The sequence below is a fragment of the Platichthys flesus genome, chromosome 5, assembly GCF_949316205.1.
Source record: "Platichthys flesus chromosome 5, fPlaFle2.1, whole genome shotgun sequence".
Taxonomy (NCBI): Eukaryota; Metazoa; Chordata; class Actinopteri; order Pleuronectiformes; family Pleuronectidae; genus Platichthys; species Platichthys flesus.
Genome location: NC_084949.1, coordinates 20,186,434 through 20,209,072, shown reverse-complemented (window position 1 = coordinate 20,209,072; position 22,639 = coordinate 20,186,434). Strand labels below are relative to the sequence as shown.

The 22,639-nt window shown below is 41.7% G+C and overlaps 4 protein-coding genes across 7 annotated transcripts in view; 3 read left to right on the top strand and 1 right to left on the bottom strand.

Moving 5' to 3' along the window:
• The window catches only part of coro2aa (coronin 2Aa), a 34,095-nt gene extending 32,112 nt beyond the window's left edge, over positions 1–1,983 (top strand). For both annotated transcript variants that reach the window (XM_062387563.1, XM_062387564.1), the window contains exon 12: positions 310–1,983. In XM_062387563.1, the coding sequence (XP_062243547.1) occupies positions 310–447 (138 nt within the window). In that variant the 3' untranslated portion in view covers positions 448–1,983. The remainder of the gene's footprint in view (positions 1–309) is intronic.
• Positions 1,984–6,907: 4,924 nt separating this feature from the next.
• anp32b (acidic (leucine-rich) nuclear phosphoprotein 32 family, member B) lies at positions 6,908–13,799 on the bottom strand. Of its 2 annotated transcripts, none has more exons than XM_062386963.1 (7): positions 13,098–13,799; positions 10,577–10,726; positions 10,353–10,475; positions 9,502–9,688; positions 9,181–9,305; positions 9,030–9,096; positions 6,908–7,505 (listed from the first exon to the last, which is right to left on the bottom strand). In XM_062386963.1, the coding sequence occupies exons 1-7, from the start codon at positions 13,149–13,151 to the stop codon at positions 7,426–7,428; spliced, it is 786 nt and encodes a 261-aa protein (XP_062242947.1). In that variant the 5' UTR covers positions 13,152–13,799; the 3' UTR covers positions 6,908–7,425. The 2 variants fall into 2 exon arrangements, with proteins under 2 accessions (XP_062242947.1, XP_062242946.1); XM_062386962.1 differs by having other exon boundaries at positions 6,908–7,508; positions 13,098–13,795.
• A 1,629-nt stretch (positions 13,800–15,428) lies between these two features.
• hemgn (hemogen) lies at positions 15,429–18,133 on the top strand. 2 transcript variants are annotated; one of them, XM_062386960.1, is made up of 4 exons: positions 15,429–15,603; positions 15,958–16,036; positions 16,486–17,054; positions 17,172–18,133. In XM_062386960.1, exons 1-4 carry the CDS (start codon positions 15,531–15,533, stop codon positions 17,285–17,287), a joined length of 837 nt encoding a protein of 278 aa, XP_062242944.1. In that variant the 5' UTR covers positions 15,429–15,530; the 3' UTR covers positions 17,288–18,133. The 2 variants fall into 2 exon arrangements, with proteins under 2 accessions (XP_062242944.1, XP_062242943.1); XM_062386959.1 differs by having other exon boundaries at positions 15,430–15,603; positions 15,958–16,048.
• A 221-nt stretch (positions 18,134–18,354) lies between these two features.
• Positions 18,355–22,586, top strand: trmo (tRNA methyltransferase O). Its single transcript, XM_062386958.1, has 6 exons — positions 18,355–18,599; positions 18,695–18,855; positions 19,496–19,670; positions 20,499–20,656; positions 21,143–21,712; positions 22,086–22,586. The coding sequence occupies exons 1-6, from the start codon at positions 18,511–18,513 to the stop codon at positions 22,328–22,330; spliced, it is 1,398 nt and encodes a 465-aa protein (XP_062242942.1). The 5' UTR covers positions 18,355–18,510; the 3' UTR covers positions 22,331–22,586.
• The last annotated feature ends 53 nt before the right edge of the window (positions 22,587–22,639 follow it).

Genomic DNA, 22,639 nt, shown 5'->3' with positions numbered 1-22,639 from the left:
CCAGGGAACTTTGGCGTTTTGATTTTAGCGAACACTTTTTATATCTATTTGTCTAAGTTTTAATTTTTGTATGTCAAGTAATGCTAAACCGGAGTCAAACTCCTTGTATGTGCACAAACACTTGTTGTCAAGAGGTAAAGAAAACTTTACCTCTTGACAACTACTGGATCTTTACGTTGCAATTAGGTTTTATGGCAGCTGGACAGTTAGAGACTTTAGTGAGTAAACCAGATTAAGGGAACCTGTCTCCCGTAACTCCTCTAAAAACAACAACAATGTAAATATATTGTTTGTGTGTTTCGTCCACAGTTGCTTCTCAAGTTCCACAAGCAGCAGGAGGAGATCCGGCGGCTGAGGGAGCTCCTCAACCAGAGGGACGTGCGGGTCAAACAGCTGGAGCTGGAGATCAAGAACATCAAAAACACCCAGCCTCAGAGCGCACTTTAAGATCTGCCCGACCTGCAGGGTCCCCTTCACCTCCTCACGGGACACATGCATCACTATATAAACTTACTAACCCTACTCTGATGGCACCGCACTCTTTTGCAGGGTCCTGGATCGCTCGCTTTCCCCGATGAAGCGAGACCCCATACTCACAGCACAGGGGGGATTCCAACCTGGACTTTGTGTCTTTGCTTTCTTTTGTCTTCTCTGTCACTTCTTCTCAAGATGCACATATTCTTTGTTCATGTACATACACCTCAACACTGAGTCTTACCCAGCTGTACCAAGTTTTAAAAACTCTTTGCACCTTTTGACCTTTCCCCTGTTTTCTTTTGAACGCTCCACAGCTATGCAAGTGTGTTGTACTAGCTTTTTTTTTAATGCTCTTTGTAGCTGAGAGGTTAACGGGTGTGTGTGTGTGTTGACTGACTGATGCGACTGTCTTGTCTGTGTGTAGTTTGGGAGTTGTTGCAGGGCAGGAGCAGACGTCCTGTGTGATTGTAATGACAACGCTGAATTAATTTTCTATGCTTGGTGACTGTTTTTTCCACGATGTAAACTACTGTTAAATGGAGACGTCTCTGAGACGTGTGGACCCGGCTCTACTGAATGTGTGCTGGGATGAGAGTGAGCTAAACGAATGAGAAAAATCACGATCCCGGCTGTTCCATTGAGCTGCACATCGTTTGCTGAATTTTCTGTTATTTCTGAATGACTGGACAGATATTGACAAATCAATTTTTCACAGCAGCTATTGTGTACGCCAATTCTGTAACTGATGCCATGTAGCAGTTTTGATCTTAATTTTTTTTATATTTATTTTAAAATACAGTCAACAAAAAAAAACAAATAATAATGCCGATCTTGAATTCATGTTTGAAATTTGGGGAAAAATACATCACAGAAAGTGTTTAGAGGCTGCTTGTTTTTTTTCCTGATGTGAACTCACTGTGAAGAAAAGGTTTAAAGCCATTATAGAGAACTGAACCACTTTAAAGCTCCTGGTTTTCAATGCGGTTTCCCACAGAGTGCCTTTTTACTGCCCTTTGTTAAACTATAACACGATATACTGAGGTTTTCTGTTCGTAGATGAAGCTAAAATATCTCACAACTCATTAAGATTATGAACCCTGATAAACACGAGCTGACACTTCTCGCAGGTTGAGGTTGAGTCATTCATTTCTAGATCAGTTAAGCTGGCTGCCATCTCACTTGGTACGTTTGTTTTCCGCGTCTCGCTCACGATACATTTATGTAACTTTGGTGATCCGGTAACTAGCAGCATCATCAGGTCCCAAATTTGGACTTGTCCATTACTGTGGTTCAGGCCCAAACTGATGACATCATCCTCAGGTGTTCTGTTGTTACAGGTCATGTGCTATTGTAAGTATGCTAACATGCTAATCTGATATCTTAAACGTGGTTAACATTAACCTTGTTAGCATACTAGCATTGGCACTGTGATTACATTGTGCCAGCATGCTACCATTTTAATGGAATATTCTAAACATGGTTAACAATAAACTTGTTTAACATTAACTTGTTAGCTTTGACACTTATTACAGTACTATATCACATTAGCATTCTAACATGCTAATGTAATATAGTAAAAATGCTGAACATATCATGGTCATATTAGCATATTATCTTTGTCACTGTTGTTCATTTGCATGCTAACATTAGCATTTAGCACAAAGTACAACATAGCGCCTCCAGCAGGACACTGACAGTAGTATCTGTTTTTTGTATTAATGTGTTTCTCACTGAATAGACAAAAAAACAGACCTGGTTATTTTACCCACTTTGGTTAATGTAACAACTCTCTAAATATATAAATATCACACAAATATACAGTTATACAGTAACAGGATGTGATGTCACCCATAATGCATACGCTCAAGCAGAAAGTAGAGAAGAGTAAAACTTTTATTGTCGATGCACAGAGCACATTAACATGAGCAGCCTGTAGGTGTATCGACATAAACCAGACATATTAAAGGCCAGAAAAAGGAAATTAACAAATGTAAAAAATTTCAAAATATATTTAAAATATTTTCAGGTGTCACTTATGGAGACTGAGTTAACTTGTTATCGTTATTTGCATTTTTGTTTAACCTAAACATATTTATCGCAGCAGCATACTGGAGTTGCTGATATTCATCTTCAGGACGTTTCCCGTTTGCTGACCATTTACAGAAATGTAGTGGGTTATGATTCGAGCTGCTGCATTTGTGCACTTGTCATCTGTAAAGTTCAAATTCAGAATTGATCTTGTCTGTTGACAAATCAATCTCCACTCAAGATCCACTTATTCTGGAGCTTTCAGTGGTCTTCATCAGCAGAAGAGGTCTGTGAGTAGACCTGGTGCAGCTTATTGGAGCTTGTGAGGAATGAACTCAGGCTCAGCTTTTAAGTCAATAACATGAATAATAAATGTTCAGAATAATGGATTATTTCAACAACTACAGCTCCGTGACAACTGAGCAAAATTTGTTTTCTCGTTTGCTCATGAAAACATTATGTTCAAAGGCTCCAAACAATCAAGTTAGTGAATGTGATTCTGCCCAAATAAATTATTTTTTAATAACTTCAGCTCAACATTTACTTGCTGGTACAAATGAAAAGGTAAATTGCTTTTTAGAAGGTGTACAGATATTCCCAGGATGATATTTGAGCTTTTAAATAAACTCTGTGAGAAAATATATTGTGAGTGTGAGGCTAGTGGAACAGAAATCAGCTTAAAAGTTTTTGTCCTTTTTTACATTTAACATATTACCACATATTATAGTGAGCCTATAAATGCCGTGTTTGCTTTAAGATGCTTAGAGCCACAACAGGCTTTCAGTTAAACATTGTAAAAGTCTATTTACTCTGAGCCGCTGGTGACGACCATCCTCGTGGCTTGTAGAGGAACAGTAGGTTTTCCTCAAGGAACTACCGCATGGTGTTCATAGTTTGTGCCATGGTGCAGTCGGACCAGTTTGAGGCGGTTGATTTTTGACCTAAATATCGTTTTTAACAACTTGAAAACATTCCCTTTTCTCTCACTAACTTGTTGAGAGAATAAATCTGCTGATAGACTTGTAAATAAGCATAGACATCACTGAAATGCTATTAGGTCACACAGTTACTGTAGCTGATAGTAGATAACCAGTCCGATACAGGATGAGAGAATACACAGTATCCACACCTGCATTGTAGTCAGAGGCAGAGGCTCCAGAAAGACTTTCTAGATTTTAGCCACTTGTTAAAAAAAAAAGTTAAAACAGGAAAACTGCCAAACCGATACCCACACACTGGTTTCAATGCAGTGGAGCTCTGACCCCTGTGACCTCTGTCAGGACAGTTCTAGCACAGCTTCATCTCTGGCTTTTGTGCAGGAGCAGCAGCTGCATCCAGTCCCAACCCCCGCCACTGTCAGGGGACAAGTTTCAACACTTTCCCACCATCAACTGCTGCTTTGACATTAGTACAAGGCCTGATTGGGTTGTTCGTTCACATTTAACAGTTTTAGGTCACCGCTTCTTTCCTTTTCTGTCACAGAACAATTTCAAACTGGCGATTCATATCCACCTTTCACATAGAATTTCTCCGACTGTATTTTTACCTATTAAAATAATACATATTTGTATATTTACGGTATTTCTGCCTCTCAAAAGCCTGCCTGGAAAAAGACATAAATAATAATTGTTTAAAACGTGTGCCAAATGTGTGCATTTAAAGAACAATAACAGGTTGGGGAATTCAGTGCATGTGGCAGAATTTAACACAAATACATTCTCAGCCTGTAAGAAATACAGTGCATCACCGGTTGAATAACAAAAGCAGCTGCCATTTCAACACTATCTCACAGCTGCAACAACTTTACACTCACATTTACTGAATCTTCATTGATATAATGGGGTTATTCATTGACAGAACTTTTTCATGAATTCAAAAATATGCAGCAAACCAAAACATACATTTTTCTTATCCCTCTTTGTCCAAGTGGTTTCTTCTGAGATTGATATATTTCTGCTTTACTCCTCTGGCTGATTAGACGCCTGCTCAGGTTGAAGTTATAGTCGGAGATGTGTTGGAATCACATCTCGCCAACCAATAAGAATAGTCCTAACACAGTTTGTTGATCTATGATTGGTTTACTTGTAATGATGAAATCCGCTGTATGAATGAGTTTTTATGACGTCACCCACATAAACACAGATTGGGTTTTAGGAAAGGAAGTGTCTAATGGAAGAATCCTAATTCTTAAAGGAAATATAGGATTAACTGATACAAGCGAGTAAATATGGCTTTTGCCGTATTGATTTTGACACTAAAAGATCTCTTTATTGTAAAACTCCAATTTCATTTAAAAGCTAAAATAAATCACTGGAAAACCACTGTGAACTGATCAATGACTGAATTTGATTCCACGTTTGCCTGTGGTGTGAGTAATTGAATTGTGTTAACTGCAAGCTAATGCCTGACATTACCAAAAGACCTCAGTGATCACCTCACTGCCAACAAGATCAGAAATACCCAACCTTTAATTCTGAGAGTGTGTAATTAGTATAATTTGCACCAGTGCAAATAGAGTGTAATAATAACATATGCCATGAATTAGTGAGTCATTGAAAGTGTTTTTTTTTTTGCTTTTCAAAGGCACCAAATTTTGTGAATGAATCATCACAATGTTTTGTTTGAGTGATCTATTACAGGAAACTGTAATAGTTCAATGCGGCAAATTATCATTATTTTGTTTCTGTTATGAATGTGTCCAATACCAAGACATCACAAAATAACCAAAACTGGAACAACAATATCAATCAATCCTAATCAGCTGTAATATTTAGTGTTTGGAAGTGTTTGAGTCAATAAACAATCTCCAAATGCAGTTATAACGATGTATTTCAAACTGTCTGTGAAAACTCTTAAAACAAGTTAAAATATACATATATATATATATGTATTAATAACAAAGTATAATTAACTTTTTGTGAAACCCATTTGTCTGTTTGTAGACCTTCATAGTCTACTTCCACAAATCAACTGAAATTTAAAAAAAGCACAAGAAATGATATTTAAGCATTTTCTTTTACTTGTTTTTACAAAAACAGTTTCCGACGTTAACTGTTTAATAATTGGAGTGAAAATAGACGTTTCTCATCTGTACATGATTGTCTGGCTTGTGTTTGAGTTAGACAGTAACTATGAGCTTTTAATGAACCTGCAGCCTTGAGATTAGGAGCCATAAACACTTAAAAACAAATAAGTTGTTCTTAAAAAACAGAGTGATACAGTTTCGATGCCATTTCTGGACTAACAGTTAAATGTTGCTTGGTATCCTGGGACTGCATTGCTTTTCATTGAAGTGAAAAACTAGTTTGGTACAGAACGTGTTGCACACTGCAGACAACAAGCCACTGCAGCCTTTACCTGGGTAAAACTCTTAGAGAAAGGCTTTGTATTCTGTCAACTCGGTCTTCAAACACTACTCACATGCCCGTTTGTCCTTTAACTTATTGGTCATTTTAAACCATTTGACTCCAAGCTGACAAGAAACAGAGTGGGTTCATGCTCCGGACAAAAATGTGGAAAATGTGGAGTCCTTAATAGTTTATTTTTGTCCCCGTGATTAATTCACATGCAACAACCTGGAAAGACCTGAATGCTCAGACCCAGTGGACATTGCATCATCAGGCAAGTGTCTGAAATCTGGTTGGAATCTGCAGTGCTCAGATTCTCTTCGTGGCTGTGAGGTGATTCATGTCTTATATTCCACAGTAAAGGTATTTAACCAAAGCTAATGATTGTTTGAGTCTGAGTTTTAATCATTCTCTCTTGACTTGTCTAATTTGCTAAAGATTTTGTCACTGGCTCTTCCACAGAATTAACTTTAAAAGACAAGAATTTCGAAAGGCGACCACATAAAGTACGTACTAAGATTTTTTTTTAATCAAGATCAATGAATTAACCCCATGTAAATCTGTGAAATGCCACAAAACTACCTTATCTGGCAATGTTAAAGAAAAGGAAAAATCCACCCTCTAATCAAGATCAGCTCCAAAAAACTGATGGGTTCTTCCCTGACCCATACTGCATCATTCCACCAGGTTTTGTGGAAATATGTTGAGCTGTTTTTGTATAATCTTATAAGCTTTCAAAAAGACAACAAAAAAAAATCTCAACCTTTAAAACTAGACTGTGGATTGTATTTTACAGCTGCCATCATGGTGGAGAGCACAGAGCTTATCAGCAGGGGGGCTGAAATCTTTCATCCCGTTACGTTATTTTGGGACATGACAAAAGCAAGGCAGCAGCAGAGAAAAGCACAAAATGTTAACATTTTATTTACAAAGTTGTTTTTTTTGTCATACAGAAAGTAAAAATGTAGCTACAACCTTGATTTGTGCAACAGGCGGCCACACTAAAAATCATGGCTCGCTGGTTGCACAGCTGCTATAGCAATAATTTTATTGGGAAAAATAAGGAACAGAAAAAATAATAATAAAAGACAAAAAAATGAGAAATAATGAACCCAACAAGAAAACAAATAATTCATCCAACAAAATATTAAAAGCACAGACCCAAAACTAGATACCAGTCCCAAAGTTCTCACACGGGAATACATAAAGAGGGATTGACAGTGAAATTGTGGAATGCTGAGTGGTGGGCTGCCTGAGAACCTCTGGGGGCCATGGGGCGGTGAGGTGGAGGGTGTTGGGTGGCTCTCAGTTCCATTTGGGGGGGGGGGGGGGGGGGGGGGGGGGGCAAAAAAAAAAGAAGAAAACAGATAGAGGAGAAGGAGGTTGAGGGTGGGGCAGCTCCACTCGGCCCACCCATCCGGTACAGTCTTGCCCCATTAAAAGAGCTCAGAGCTGGGGGGGGGGGGGGTTGACATGGATTACAAAGGCGGTGCGAGTTGTAAGAGGGCGGACGTTCGGGTTTGTGAGGGAGGGAGGGTGACTCGGTAGGCTCTCGTTTTCAGCTTTGCTCGTCTTAATCGTCGTCCTCGTCATCGTCGTCATCGTCCTCGTCCTCTGGGTCTCGCTTTCTCTTCTCACCTTTGGCAGCCTCTGCTTCTGGAGGTAAACAAAAACAACAAAGAGAAACAGGTGTAAGGTAACGTCAAGACCACCACACTGAATTATTATTCTGGGGTGGGGGGAATTGGCTGGGTTCCTAAAATGCTAGAAGCTTCCTAAACAGCACAATTTCAAAAAAAAAAAATACCAAAATGCCAAATTTTAAAGAGTTATTTGTCCAAGCCACTGTCCACAAACCCAAAAGAATTCAGCTGGAGTTTTTGGCATAAATCGTTTACCAAACTGAATTTCTCGATTAGATATTAACTTCCTCAACAACAAAACAATTCAAGTCAAGGAACTGCCACACGATCAGCTGGACTTGTGGGTTGTTTGCAGTGTTACTGAATGTCCACCATCGTGTTTCGCTGTCCCCTCATGTCATAATGTTACATGATTAGATGCTCAAAATAAACAGCGTCAGATACACGATCAGCCACAGCTTTCGAACTGCCTGGCTAATATTGGGAGGGACTAATCGCCCTCTACTATCAGGCAGCGAGACATTAGAAGCAGGAGCACAAAATTTGGCCTCCGCAGATAGGACTTGTTTTTTTCCAGCACATCCCACAGTTACTCGATCAGATTGAGGTCTGGGGAACTTCAATGTCAACACCTTGAACTCCTCACGGTCCTTCTCATCCATCCCTGAACTGATTAGCAGTGCAGCAGGGTTGAAAGATGTTTCTGCTGCAATCTGGCAATATCGATGCCAAACATGTCTACCACAATGTTTCGGTTTGAGTCTAAGTAAAATCCCACAGTATGAATGGTAAGGTTTGCCTGCAGAACACTGCCCAGAGCATCACAATCACCTCTGCCATCTTCATCTCCCTAGAAAACGAATGCTCAGGCCCTCGAACCTTCACATGATGTAAAAGAACATCATGTGAAGACCAAGCCACCTTCCATTGCTCCATGGTCCAGGCCCGTCCATCAAATGCTCTCACTTTGGATAGTGTAGAGGAATCAGCATGGTTAATCTGACTGGTCTACAGCTGGGATGCACAGTGTGTTCTGACCCCGACCATCATGTACTTTACCAAACAGTCCAACCTTCACTTTCTGTGCATTTCAGAATCCCACCTCATGACAGGTGCCGATGTATGGATATAATAAAGTCACCCCTCAGGGAGTTTAATGTTGTGACCAATCAAGAGTATATGTTAACTCGATATTTCAAGAAGTAATTTTAGATTTGGCTAAATATTTCTGTTTAATTTATTAAACTGTATGTAGCTACATTCTTTAGGGTGCGGTATCCATCGGGTTGCCATCTGAAACTTCACTGCTAGATGCCACTAGACTCTACACACTGAACCTTTAATGCCTGTTACGACTGGTTATACTGCCATCTGTTGGATTCTCTCAGAATCTGCAGCTGGGTAGTTAACAAACCACAAATAACCAAAAAGGCGAAATATTGGCCGATTCCAACAGAGAGCTGATAATGTGGTACAGCCCCCTGGTCAGGCCAAGACTGGGTGTATAGTTGTTCTTTAAGGAGATGGTACATACCGTCTTCATCGTCATCATCATCGTCCTCCTCATCATCTACTTCTCCATCCTGAGCTACGTCTTCCTCCTTGGTAAAAAATAATTCAACAAGTTAAAACTAGAAATAACTCATCCAAAGTCAAAATATTTTAACTGAGTTTTTTCTTTTTACCTCATCTTCGCCGCTGACCTCTTCATCATCCTCTTCTCCTTCTACCTCCTCTCCGCTTTCTTCCTCTCCACTTTCCTCATCAAAGGTCTCCTCCTCTCCATCCTCATCTTCCTCCTCTTCTCCCTCTGCAATATAAAAATAATTAGTCAACAACAGACAGAACAAAGAATTTGTCGATCAAATCATACAGACAGGTATTATAAGTTTACGGTTGGGCAAGCAGCCAAGCTGCGGTTAAAATATGATTGGCAGCATTGTCACTAAAACTGCCATAAGTTAAAAACATTTTAGCAGCTCTGGGCTCAAACTTATCCTTCTTACCTTCATTTTCACTATCATCTACACCGTCCACCTCTCCGTCAGAGTCAGAGGCTTCCCTGTCCTCCATGTCGTACCCATCCAGGTAGGTGAGCTGGGGCAGCAGCTTGAACACGCTGTCCCTGTAGTCGTTCAGGTTTGTGACTTCACAGTTGAACAGGTCCAAACTCTTCAGGTTGGCCAGTTTTTTCTGTTGATTAAATGCAGAGATGCGACGTGAGGATGTGTCTTGAGTTAAGGATATTAGATGCTGATAGGTGCAGAGTGCATATACGGTTGTGGGATATGTTACAGCAGACCATTTATACTGAGCTGCAGACAGTGCTTCCCATCAGTGAGAATTACATCTCTGTGGTTTCAATCAATGACATGAACTATCTTGATATCTCGTGTACTTGTTAGACAAAAACTGGATTTCGCATTGGAATTTGACTAAAAAGTGCTTTTATTTTAAAATGTTTATGCAAAAACCTCTAAATCCCCTAATCTTCCACCCCTAAGTAAAAGAATGTGTATGACATGTCTCCTGTTCCTGTTCTATCCCGATAATGATAATAATCCTTTTTAAATACAGAGACAATTGAGTGTTATATCTGAATATAGAGAAAGAAGCTCTTGTTAAGCAAGACAAGCACTGAGGAGTAATCTCATTTACAGCAATACAGCTGTTTGCATCACAAGCTTATGTCTTAAACGCTTAAAATGCTTAGTTTTAAGTTAATAATAAAAAATAACAAAAAGCACAATTTCTGAACCCACTAAACACAAAGTGTTCACATACTGTAGACGTTCAGATGGCCTGCGTGTGGTGTGTGTTTCCTGTGAATGACGAATTACGAGACTGGAGAGCATACCAATGGTTCCAATGTGCTGATGTCTTTCAATTTGTTGCCGCTCAGGTTTAGATGTGTGAGGTTGGGAAGTTTCTCTGCTAAAACATCGAGGCCGCCGCTGATTCTGTTGTCGCTCAACTCCAGCTGAGGGAAAGATCACAGGAAGAGATTGTTTTAGAAAACACAGATTTATTTCCTCATTTGAACTTTTGCATTGTGTGAAATATAGATGGATTTTTTTTTACCTTTTTGAGTTTTCCTAGTTTAGGCAGGTTGGACACTGACATTAAGCCGACATTTATCAAACTGAGGAACTCCAGGTTGACAAATTCGGATGTGAGGCCCTCGATTTTCCCTTCAGGTGATCGACAATTGTCGAGGACGAGTTCTCGTACCTGGAATATAGAATAATAGCACTTAGTATAACGTCACATTAAAAATATAATATCCCTTCTTTTATGCATTTTTATAAAACTTGTTATTTGATGATGGCTATTACCTCCAAAACACTGTAAATTCATAATAATACAAAATATGTATTAGATCCTGAGTGTGGCAAATGTTTTCAAAGTAAAAGACCTCAGGGAACAAGTTGGCAAACAACAGGAGCAAAGTGTCTTTAATTGGGGTTTGTTGTTGTTGTGCAAAGCGAGTAAAGGTTATTTTCTTCTTGTTAAACATTAGTAAAACAAGTCTGAAGGCGGAGTTTCTTTCAGACTCTTAAAGCTAACACCGGTTGCGCAATTCGGTGCAGGGACGAAAAACAAGGCTGCGAAAAAGTTGTTGTCAAACGTCAAAGATTCACGATTTCAGCAGTAAAACACCGACATGGAGGAAACGTGTCCGTGTAGAAACACAGAGGGCTTCGTTTAACCGGGGACGACAGTGAACACGTCGATTCGTTTGAATCGAGGAAGAGCAAAGCGGCAGCGGCAGCTTCCCCATGACCTGCTGGTGCAGCCACTAATGACAAATGCAATGATTTTTGTGAGCTAGCTCGCTACAGGCTAGCCATTGCCCCCTTTTAAACGCTGCCGTGCGATAGAGGAGCAGCTGCACGGCTCCGTGTGCCCGCCGCCATTAGCCAGCAGCAGCGGAAAGGAGTGCGAATACACCCTTTGGTGAAGCGCAATCTTTTCGCCGTTAGACCAGCTTTTCATGGGGGAAGTGGAATATCCCTTCGTCGTCGAGCGAACGGCTGATATTGCCAGTTTGTCTCGGGGTAACTACGTCGAGTTCAGGTAGAAGGAAATGTGTCGAGAGCGGAAATTTTAGTGCAAAAAAAAAACAAAGATGGAGACGGTTCCTTTCTCCCAGAGCTTCAAAGACGACAGAATGACAACATGGCGATCCCAGAGACACAGTATGCAGCTATCCGAACACCTTCCATTGCGAAAAGTGATGTTTAGAAAGTGTAACGGTCGTTTAATGCACTGTGCTGAATTAATATCTCCGTGTGGAAGTCGTTTTATTTCGTGCTCGGGTCCAGGGGAAACACCGAGAGTCGAGTTTTCCCCTGCCCACGCACGAAGCGCGGTGCACCGGATCTCCGTGCCATTCAGGCAGCCTGGCCCGGCCGAAGGCCGCCGGGCGACAAGTCGAGCTGTTTTATCGCCAAACACCGAGTCGAGCTTAACCGACATGTATTTAAAGACAGAATGGTGGTTTGCGGGGTTTTGAGTGATTTCCTCGGCACATTTTGTTTTCTGCGACCCCGTTTAGCGACGGGGCCAATATGGCGGGAACAAAAACACGAAGTTGTGGGGCTGGTGTCTGAATGAGTCCCACTCGCCAGACTTCATTTAAAAAGTGTGATTTTACCACCGGCGGTAACGTGCGGGTACGAGCCGTAAACGTGGCTGCTGCGGGAATGTGGAGGCTATTTTCGGGGGATTTGCCCTCGCATACTCCCCTTTTTTTCTTCAAAAAAGCCAAGCAACAGTTTAAACGTGGCTTTTAAAACAAATCGCTATTACATGAAGAATTGGTCGCCTGCTCGTGTTTGTGCAGACATGTGAACGTGCTTTGGTATGGAGAAGTGGTGAAGGTATGGATGACTCGTGAAGCAAGTCACTGTGTGTGTGTGTGTGTTTTTTGTTGTCGCTGCTGATTGTGGCCGTTTTGATATTAACGTGCTCCGTAGAAATTTCACGACACGAGCCGTGATCGGCGACCGGCCGTGGACCCGGCCACACAAAAGCCGGCTGTTCTCGCACAAACGCCTCGAAGTTGTAAAGTGCATTGTGGAATAAAGAGCAAGCAGCCCTCGTCTGAGCAGTTATGCTAGCAGCAAACATGGCTTCCAAGGGTCTGTGTAAAAGGTACCGCTCTGTGAATGCCAAACGCGGCGCAGGATGCAAATGTGCTAACACAAGCGGCGTAAAAAAAAGAAAAGAAATAAGTTTACGGATTGTGCTCCGACGGTGGAGCTGAATTGTGTGTGTGTGTGTGTGCACCGCGGAGCGAGCAGGGTTAAAGCACTGCGATAAGACCAGCGAGCTGAGTGGGGGGATCGCCGCTTCAAAGTAACGATTGAATCTCGCTTTTCTCCTCTACGCCCAGTCCGAACCAGTGTGGAGGTTTAAGCTTGTTGTGCGACTGCTTTCCGCCCCAGTACGGGGGAGAAACACCACCGCGAAGCCCATGTGGTCACCATTGCGTTAGCCACACAGGTCACTCGCAAAGCAGAAAAAAGTAGCAAGCTAGCTAGCGAGAGGCTAGCCCCGAAAACTAAGGGCTGGTTTCTTTAAAAAAAGCACGACTCACATCAGACGGTGTCCTGTTTCTTAGCTCCAAGTGGATCCTCTTGTTCATGTCCATCTCGTCCCCGTGCAAGTGAAACTTTTCTCTCCTGGGTTTCGCTGGGATCTTCAGTCCAAAGGCAGAGATGCCCTAATGGAGGGAGAATATAGGACTGTATAATGAACTGAGCCAAGCGCTAAGTTAGTCGGAGAGAGGAGAGACAACCATGGAGGGAAACGGGACTGAAACAAAATATACGCCCAACAGCGCCATCTGCGTCCAGATCCGCCCATCGCCCTCCACAGGGCCATTGCAGTCACAAAACATGACGCTGCCCCGAAACAGAGCTGTGGTGCAATTGGTTTCTGTGAGGAAACTACTGTACGATGAGAAGCGGGAGACAGGGGCCGTTTGTCCGATCGCCTTTACGAAACCGAGGCATGTGTGCATTTTACGCAAAGTAGCATTCTGCCAATTGGAAATCGAAAATATAAAAAAAAAAAAAGTCGGTCACACGAGGAACTCAGCTGCCTCGTAACTAAGTTCCACAGCTTAAACACTGCACACTTCATTTAGCCTTTCTTGATAATTCACTGTAGGTATTGTATAAAAAATAAATATTTTCTGTATGTTTTTCAAACCTGTTGCCCTCCCAAAACAAAATGTCTTTTCTTTCATAATAGTCCAGGAAATGAACGCTGTGAGAATTTTGTTCAATAAACTGCCAAAATGCATCAACTTTCTTGTGTTTTGTTGAATGTGTTACATATTTCGTTGCAGTGGACCATGTGGACACATTGCCAGAAGGGGTGTATTTGGTTTGCTGTAAAGAGACCATTGTGTATGCATGTGGTTGGGCTGGGTACCCCTCCACCCCCAACCCCCTTTACTTCCTGAGACACCAGAGCCCTGAAGCAGAAGTTGACTTCTAACCATTGATTCTGCCACGGGCGACAAATCACCAAAGACATTTTTGCCGTTTTTCGAAATTACATATTTATCCTTAAGCTCAACAATGTGAAGATTAGAGGGAAATACACTTTGAATCCATCTGAAAACAGTATGCTCCCACTTTATCAGACATCAACAGCATATTATCCAATACTCCCATCTTTAGCCTTGTGCATTTTAAATGTACTGTATATTGTCTCTGCACTGTTTAATATCAGAGGTTGGTAGTTTAGAGGGGACACCAGGAGATGGCACTGTGATATCTACTTTGCTATTTCTCCAACTTCAGTTTCTTTGTAAAATACAGTGTGTACTGATAACCCAGCATATGCAGAACTCAGTCTTTTCTTATGTCTGCTGAACTTTTATCAGTGGGGGAGTTCCCTTGGTTCAACCTGTGATCTTAACTGGAGGTCAATCGAGGGTCCTGGGGATGGATGGAGATGTTCAGGGTAGTTTGAATTTGAATGTGATTAAATCTGGACCTGGAGAAGATTTTTGATACTTTGCAGAGGGAGGTCTTACAGGATGTGTGTTTTTTTTGTGTGCATATTTCCAATTGCGACTTTTTTCCAACCAGGAAATATACAATATATGAAACAGAAAACCATATATTTACCGTTCACGCACTTTAATTGCATAAGGTCATGTGTGGATTGTGTTGAGGCTCCTTCAATGCAGCAGGGAGTGAATTTAACAAGGGACACTCAACATTTCCCCAACAGTGCTGGAGGCAATTGGCAGCTGAGTGTTATTTACCCTGCTGGATGGCTTCTTTCACTGAGTCGCTCAAACACACACATCAGCGGCCAATGTGCTGTGAGAAGATTGAGAACACACCCTAACCGAGCGGCTCTCCATCTGGGAGATAAGATGGGTATGCCCTGATGCTGGAGTTGAAGACAGGATTTCTTGCTTTGTGGCTTTTTTCAACATCACAGTTTACCACAAAATAAGACACATTTAGCATCTTGAAACAAAGTAACACTTAGGGCTTTAGAATTGTATCATATCGAGAACCTCATTTATCTCTGTTGGTTTTTCAGCCTCCAAATTATCAAGTTTAATAAAAGTCCAAATTTTAACAGCAACATTTTACAAATGACCCAAAGCTTGCACATCACAATGCCTGCAAAACAGAATAGTTCCTTTAATTATCCAGCTTTTCACACACATTCACATTTCACACACACTTTTTAGTTTTTTCTGCTTTGCATTATAGGCAGCAGTCAAAACACCTGTATGGGTCTCTTCTATAACCACAAACATTTAGTATTTTATCCATATCACACACCGCCCTTACTCAACTCGCTCCGGTCTTCTTCTTTTTGCCGTCCTCCATCAGTGTTGTGCCAACTCCTCCAGCTTTACAAATATGATAAGAGCAAAGCTGCAGGAACTCTCCCAGCACTTTGGTAATGGTTAACCAGATAATTCATTAAGGGGTGGGAATAGAAAACAGTCAGAAGTTATTCTTACTTCTTCTCTGCGCTCTGCCCGCCTTCCATGAGTTTGAATTCATTCATAGTGGGACTAAGAATGGAGGAGACGTTGCAGCAGGAGAAACAAGAGACAGAAGGTAAAAATACAAATGAAACCAATGTAACAATTAAACTGTCTGCTTTTCTTTTCGAATTAGTCCTTTACTTATTTCCACAGTGGAAATTCGACTCACAACATAGTATATATTACTTTTGAATATAGAACACTACCTGAGCTATTCACTAGAAAGAGAGAAAGTTTAATCTTTGCTATTGTATTTTACAATCGAGTGTTTTATGTATTTGGAAAGAAACCTCTATAATCCTGATCTTTATATGTCACCAGCCACTTTCATTAGCCAGTCACGAATTACAAATACTTCTTGCCTTGTCTTGGATATCACTCTTCACTTGTCTACATGGTCTCTTTGCTCTTTGGCTGTTTTTTATAGGTGGAATCCGCCGCCGATTGCGGGACAGGGATCTGCTCAGAAAGAGGAAGGCCGAGGCTGAAGAGAAGGAGACTAACCAGTGGGTTATCGGGTAAATTTATAGAGAACGAGCAGTCATTATGAGAGAAGAAAGCTAAATTGGCAGCTCTGCTCTTTTGGACTGTTTTGTTCAGCAATGAAAAAATCTACAAATCCACAAAGAACTTCAGTGTAATGACACTTAATAAATGTTTCAGTGCAACAGAAACAGAAGTTTTACTAATGTTAATCAGGCTTATTAACACAACTCCCATAATAACACTGTGCTTTACAGAGCACAGTGAATTATCAGCAAACCCAACTGCTTATCACTTGTCTGGTTTATATTGAATATGGAGCAAGAGGAAACCAAAGGTTGCTTTGGTGTTTCTGTTGACGCCCCAGATCCAGGTCAAGGACTTTGTACTATTAGCTTTTCTAAAGTATCACACAGAGCTGTATCAATGTCCACTGTTGTCGGGCTTGATCACATTTATTGTGCTCTTTCAGAGAGGAGAGGCAGAGGAAAAGATCGCGGGCTGATGAGAAGAGCGGCACAAAAAGGAGAGGGAGGCCCAGGAAGAGTGAGCCCACGCTGGAGATACCTGTCAGTCAGGACGAGGCAGCATCTGCTCTGGAGGCTCCTGCAGTAAAGGCGGTAGTGCCTGTATCTGTGGGGGTTGTCTCAGAGCAAACACCAGGCTCTCTGACCCTCACTGCAGGCGGGGACAAACCAGAGTCACAACTAGAGTCTGTCCCTGCCGCCCCTGCCTCCACCCAAGTCCTGGAGCCTGTCCTGACCTCTCTCTATGCTCCTCTTCTGACTTCTCCAGCGCCAGTTAACCAGAGTCCAGCCCTTCTTTCTCTCTCAGTTCCTGCCCCTTTGGTCCTTCTGCAAGCTTCAGATGCTGTTCCAGTCCCAGCTCTGTCCCAAGTCCCAGTTCCAGCTCCCCCCCTGGTAGAGACCCTCTGCACAGAGGCACGAGACAGAGGCGCCTTTGGCCAGGTCCTGATTGAAGACTTGGGCCCAGATGAGGAGGAAGACCTCTCCCTATTGCAAGACAAAACAGCTGATGAAGGTATGATCACAAACAATCCTTTGGAACAAACAGTTTAAGACTTTATGCTTTCTGTCTCCAACTTTACTCTTTCTCTGAATATTAACAACACACTGTCGGCCAACTATTGTTTTTTAGATTTGACTGAGCCACCGTCGATCAACATACCTGAACAAGACAAAATGTTCTCCATTCCAACGTTGTCCTCTCAACCTCCACCAGAATATCGCCCAGGAAATTATTCTAATTTGTAAAAAGATGCTTTTGTCTGAGTTCAGGACAAACAAAACCAGATTCCTTCCCTCCTTGTCAGAGTGCACCTGAGTATTGTTTTGGTTGGTGTGCAGCCTGTTGGTTGAAGAGATCAAAGATGCTGAGCATATGCATTGCTTATTTGAAAAAAAGAATGTATGAATTTAAATCAAACCTGTATCCATTATTTATTCTTGGTTTGTGCTTTGCATTAAGTCAACAGCAAAAATAACCTGCTTTTATTTTAAAAGTAACACTGCTTACATAATCTTAATGTTGTCAGTTTTATCTGTAAATAAGACAAATATCTATCAATTGTAGATTGAATTTTCACTCTTCTGTGATGTGCCACTTTCGTTTTGCAAATATTAAATCTTGTGAACGTGTTTTTCGCATTTAGGCATTTTCATCAGTGTTGCATCTGCCTGTTGTACTGTTAGAATGTAAGTGCATATTCTATGTACTTGAGTGAAAGATGTATGTTCAGTATTGGCGTAAAGTTAAAATACCACTATGTAAAAATTACAAATTAAACGACTATATATAAATAAAATGATGACATTTTATTAAAATAAAAGTATTACTAGTATTATTATTGCTGGTATTATCAGTAACTGCACATGATATTACTCATCTGTCTTTATTTTTGATGATTTAGCACATGAGCAATATTTTAATGTAAAGATGGGTTCTTTTAACCTGTCTATCTACAACAATGCATTAATGTCCGAGCAGATTAAACTACTCAAGAACAATATAGTAAATAAATATATCACATCCCCCAGTGACTGTTGCTGCAAATGTTTATTCTGTATTTATAAATAAAGTTTTCTTTAAAAAAAGCTGAACTGAAGCGACTCTCGGCTGCCCCCTGCTGATAGAAAACGCACAGTGTGCTGCAGCGACAGGACAGGTAAAATGACGCCTTCAACATACATGTGCGACTTTTGTGAAGCAGCACATGTATGTTGCACTGATCTGCTAGAAACACCTGATGAGATCAAGGGACAGTAAAGTCTACGCTGCTGTCACTCACACGTCCGTCACGTGAAACGCTGCTGGTTGGCCCACCATTAAAATCCATCGTGTACTTCCGCATCGAGGAACTCCCACGTGTATGGTTGGACGGGCGGATGTTCTGTGTGTGTGCGTGTTTAGCAACAGCAGCTCGATCTATTAGCTTACTGTTCTTTAAGAGAGTTAAACTAGTGTGACCTCAGTAAACATGGCTCCTGTGTGTGACTGCTGCTGCGAGAAGGTCCAGAAACTGAAGCTGCAGGTTTCTGTGATGAGGAAGGAGACGAGGAACCTGAGGTACAGCTCGCACCGGAACAAAGTGTAACGACATCTCTATTCCTGCTTCTTCTCTTTACGTTACTAAACATGATGTGCTGTCTTCTGTCCTCCAGGCAGATGCTGGACAGCGCTACTCGAGCCCATCGCAAACAGCTGAATGCCGTTTACTCTGCAGTGTCCAAGGCGGGACTCGGTGAAGCAGGGAAAGAGCTGACACCACCTCCACCAGCAGCTCCAGCACCACCTGCAGCTCCACCTCCTGCGCTAGAACAAGGTGATCACTGCTGTGAAGTGCATACAACCACTGCATAAGCAATACAAGCCTCTTCCTGCAATGGTACTTATTATTTATATCGTAGGATATTTTCTTTGATTAGTATCTTAAATGTAAAAAAAAATCCAATACCAAATCACAGCTGGCCTGTAGCACTTAAATACATTGTCTCAAGTATAAATACCATTTATCACTTCTTTGGTAAATAACACATATACAAGTTACATATAATAACATATATGTAGCTTGTAGCATATAGGGATGTGCAAACGGTGAAGTAGAGAGTAACCCAGGCCCAACAATGAAACCACAATTGAATTCCCTAGATTCAGATTTTTGTTGGATCTGCACCACATTGCTCATACTCACATTGCAAATATCTGTCCCCTAAATCTGCCGGATCTTTTTTCAATCAAGATCCATTAATTAATCCCCGGGAGAGATTCCTGGATCTGTCCCCTGATCTGGATCCGCATAGAAATGTAATGGGTTCTTTCTGGACAAATACAACATCTTACGTCAACGTTTTTGCGTAAATCTGCTGACAAACAAAAACATATGAAACCAACCACTGTGTGCCTTTTGTGTTATTACTGTTTTATTAATGTTCCAAACCAACACACTATTCTCACCTATACAGGAATCATCCAGACGGCCCCGATCGGTTACATCAGCTCCTGTTTCTCGGTGAAGAACGGGACCCCCAGGCAGCCCACCATCTGTGGCCCCTCGCGCGCTGAGCTGCGCATCCGGCCGAGTGTCTTCAACAACCCGGAGCACGCACTGCTCGGCCTGGAGCAGTACTCTCATGTCTGGTACGTCACATACGTGTTGTCGTCCTGCAGGTTTTATAGATGAAGTCTCTAGGTTCTAGCTTCTGGACGCTTGCTTCTTTTCAGTCTCATGTCTCAGTTTAGTGCCAATGTGAGACAATTAGCTGTCTGTTCAATAGGGTGAGTTACACATAGAGTGGTTGACAAGTGTTTAGAAAAGCAGCCATTCATGGGAGGTATTGGTTAGTTTGTTGGTCTGTCAGCACGACAAACTGCGAAATGGATTTCCACTTGGTTGAACAATGGAACATGGGCCAAGAAACTGTCCATTACAGTTTGGCAGGGAGCTGGACAAAGGGGCAGATCATTGGGAGATGGGATGTTTTCCCACATTTCCATCATTCTACCAGGGAATAATGTGTAAATCCTGAAGAAACATATCAGGCCTATGTAGGGGACTGATAATTATGAGTTTTGTATGTTTGGTGTGGCCTCGATTGAATTTAAGGGGACTGTTGACGGAGGTGTGAGTTCTTCTGAGTGAAATTCGAGTTTTGAAATGTTACCGCACTGAAGTTTGAGGTAAAAAGAGTTAAAATGTGTTTGTGTATCATCAGATCTTCATGTTTGACTGGATCATCTCTGTTTCTCGACTGTGTGGGCGTATGAAGCCGTGTGAGACTGAGGCTGTTTTAAAGGCATTGGAATTCAACGTGTTTGATTATTCAGCGATTGCTGCAGTGAGTGCGATTGGATGAGACTGACAATTTTTTTTTTTTTTAGAATGACTCACTTCAGCAGAACACCATCTGTAAACATTTAGATTTTATGTATATTTTGTGGTCATCGCTGTATTTTCTGTGTCGACAGGATCATCTTTCTCTTTCACAAAAACGGACACCTGAGTAACAAAGCCAAGGTGAAGCCTCCCAGACTGAACGGTCGGAGAGTCGGTGTGTACTCCACACGCAGCCCTCATCGACCCAACGCCTTGGGTCTGACTCTGGCCACACTCGATAAAATTGTAGGTGAGTAACATCAGCTTGGTCTTATTAAATATATTCAAATATTTAACAGCTTAATATGTGTTGTGTGTTTTGTGAGAATGAATGTAGAGTCTGGGCAGAATGTTAATATATTTTCACACTAAACTCTAAATGCGGGGCAGCACAGAGTATTGTTACCTCCTCCAAGGACTTTAGGTTTTCTGCGTTTGTGTCTTTCAAATATTACACAAAAGATTTTTACCGATTTAGATGAAACTTCGTGGAGGGGCGGGGCATGACCCGAAGAACCTAGAAGAGATAGGGTGCTTTTAATTTTTTGAGTTTTGATTTGTCAGCGAATAATTCATGTATTAAACCCCATTCTTTCAGAAAATGTCAATAAAATCGCTTCAGTAGTTTTTGTGTAATCCTGCTAACAGCCGAACAGCAAAGAAAAGTTTATTTCTTTCGTAGAGATAATAGTTCTTCTCTATAGTAACACATGCATTCCTGCCTTTCACTTTCTAGGTGACACAATACATCTGTCAGACATCGATATGATTGCAGGCACCCCGGTCCTGGACATCAAACCCTACATCCCAGCGTACGACTCCCCACAGACCAGGACTCACAATGAGCCTTATGACGTGAACACACACCAATCAGAAGCCTCCAGTGATGAGGGGTCCAACATCTCTAACCTCCCCAACACCCCAGATACCGACACTCAGTCAGACCTGAGAGGTGAAAGAACCGATTGTGACGTGGAGCAGCAAGTCTCAGAAGACAAGCGTGAAGCTGATGTTCCTTTAACAGCTTCCTCTGGAGTCAGCTCTCAGTCTTCTCTGCACCGAGTGCTGGAGGAGGTCAAGGCCTTTGTGATCCAAGATGATTTCTGCCAAAGTGAGGAGCAAGTGTCAGACTCTCCAGTAAAAAAGTCCTCAGAGTCGAAAGTGGACGACCGTCCCTGCTACGGAGAGGAGGTCTACAGCACCATCGCTGATTGGATCAGAGCGCCTCCTGTTTCCAGTCTGGAAGTACGCTTCACTCCTCGTGCCGAGAAGGAGCTCGCTGAATTCCTTACCTCACATGTGGAAGGTAAGATGCTCATAAAGTATACAGTGGTGGAGGAAGTACTTGAACATATTACTCCAGTAAAAGTAAAAATAAAACGACAGAAATGTACTGAAAGTGAATAAGGACTTTCTTTCGAATATATTTTAACTTTTTAAAGTAAAAGTAGTTGCAGTGCAGAGTGTTGCCTATTCCATCATGCAGCAGTCTACTACATCTTTACCTTTGTCTACTGTACATTCTGTTTAATACAAGAATAACACAGACTGACTGAGTCTCTCCTATAAGATAAGGGCGATGTTTTCCTCCTCTCCACAAGAGGGTGCTGTTGTGACATTGATAAAACCGAAAACAGTCATTCATCATTGAAAAAAAATCAAATGTATGTGCCAAACAGAACCCAATGATGGTGTCAGACCCAGGTTCAAGTTCCTGCACAGTGTCGAGGAGGCTGCTGCCGCCATCAGAGGAGTGCTGTCAGCGGACCCGCGGTCAATCTACATGCGGAATCGCTGCAGGGACAGGCTCTTCTTCTTCGCCCTCGACACGGCCGACATCACCTGCTGGTTTGGTCGGGGCTTTGCTGAGGTGCTGCAGGTCCGATATGTCGAGCACCAGAATGCCAACACGGAAGAATCCTAGTGAAAACGCTAGAGCTGGATAGAGTCTGTTCTCATGGAGGAACAAGCTTCTGAAATGATTCTCTACTGATGAATAGATATTTCTGTTATGTGATTAGAGATGTATTACAATCGGACAGATGAAAAATAAGGAAGGTTAATTTTATCTGTTATAGGTAGATTATTTTAGATTATAGATTATTTTAACAGTTTTAATGTAAAATTTCCTTTTGATTTATTTTCTGCCCCTTGTGACAAATAAACTGATCATGAATGAATGAGTCGACTTTATTTTCCATTTTATAATCCTTACAGGTAGAACTCCTCATAC

Bases quoted from the DNA above. Each gene is read 5' to 3' on its own strand.
- hemgn (XM_062386959.1), top strand. From the start codon at position 15,531: ATGAGTTTGAATTCATTCATAGTGGGACTAAGAATGGAGGAGACGTTG. The intron at 15,604-15,957 runs GTAAAAATACAA...TGTTTTTTATAG, and splicing joins GGAGAAACAAGAGACAGAAG to GTGGAATCCGCCGCCGATTG. The intron at 16,049-16,485 runs GTAAATTTATAG...GTGCTCTTTCAG, and splicing joins ACTAACCAGTGGGTTATCGG to AGAGGAGAGGCAGAGGAAAA.
- anp32b (XM_062386962.1), bottom strand. From the start codon at position 13,151: ATGGACATGAACAAGAGGATCCACTTGGAGCTAAGAAACAGGACACCG. The intron at 9,689-10,352 runs GTATGCTCTCCA...TTTAATCAACAG, and splicing joins TCAGCACATTGGAACCATTG to AAAAAACTGGCCAACCTGAA. The intron at 7,509-9,029 runs GTATGTACCATC...GTTTACCTCCAG, and splicing joins TGATGATGACGATGAAGACG to AAGCAGAGGCTGCCAAAGGT.
- trmo (XM_062386958.1), top strand. From the start codon at position 18,511: ATGGCTCCTGTGTGTGACTGCTGCTGCGAGAAGGTCCAGAAACTGAAG. The intron at 19,671-20,498 runs GTACGTCACATA...CTGTGTCGACAG, and splicing joins GAGCAGTACTCTCATGTCTG to GATCATCTTTCTCTTTCACA. The intron at 20,657-21,142 runs GTGAGTAACATC...TTCACTTTCTAG, and splicing joins CACACTCGATAAAATTGTAG to GTGACACAATACATCTGTCA.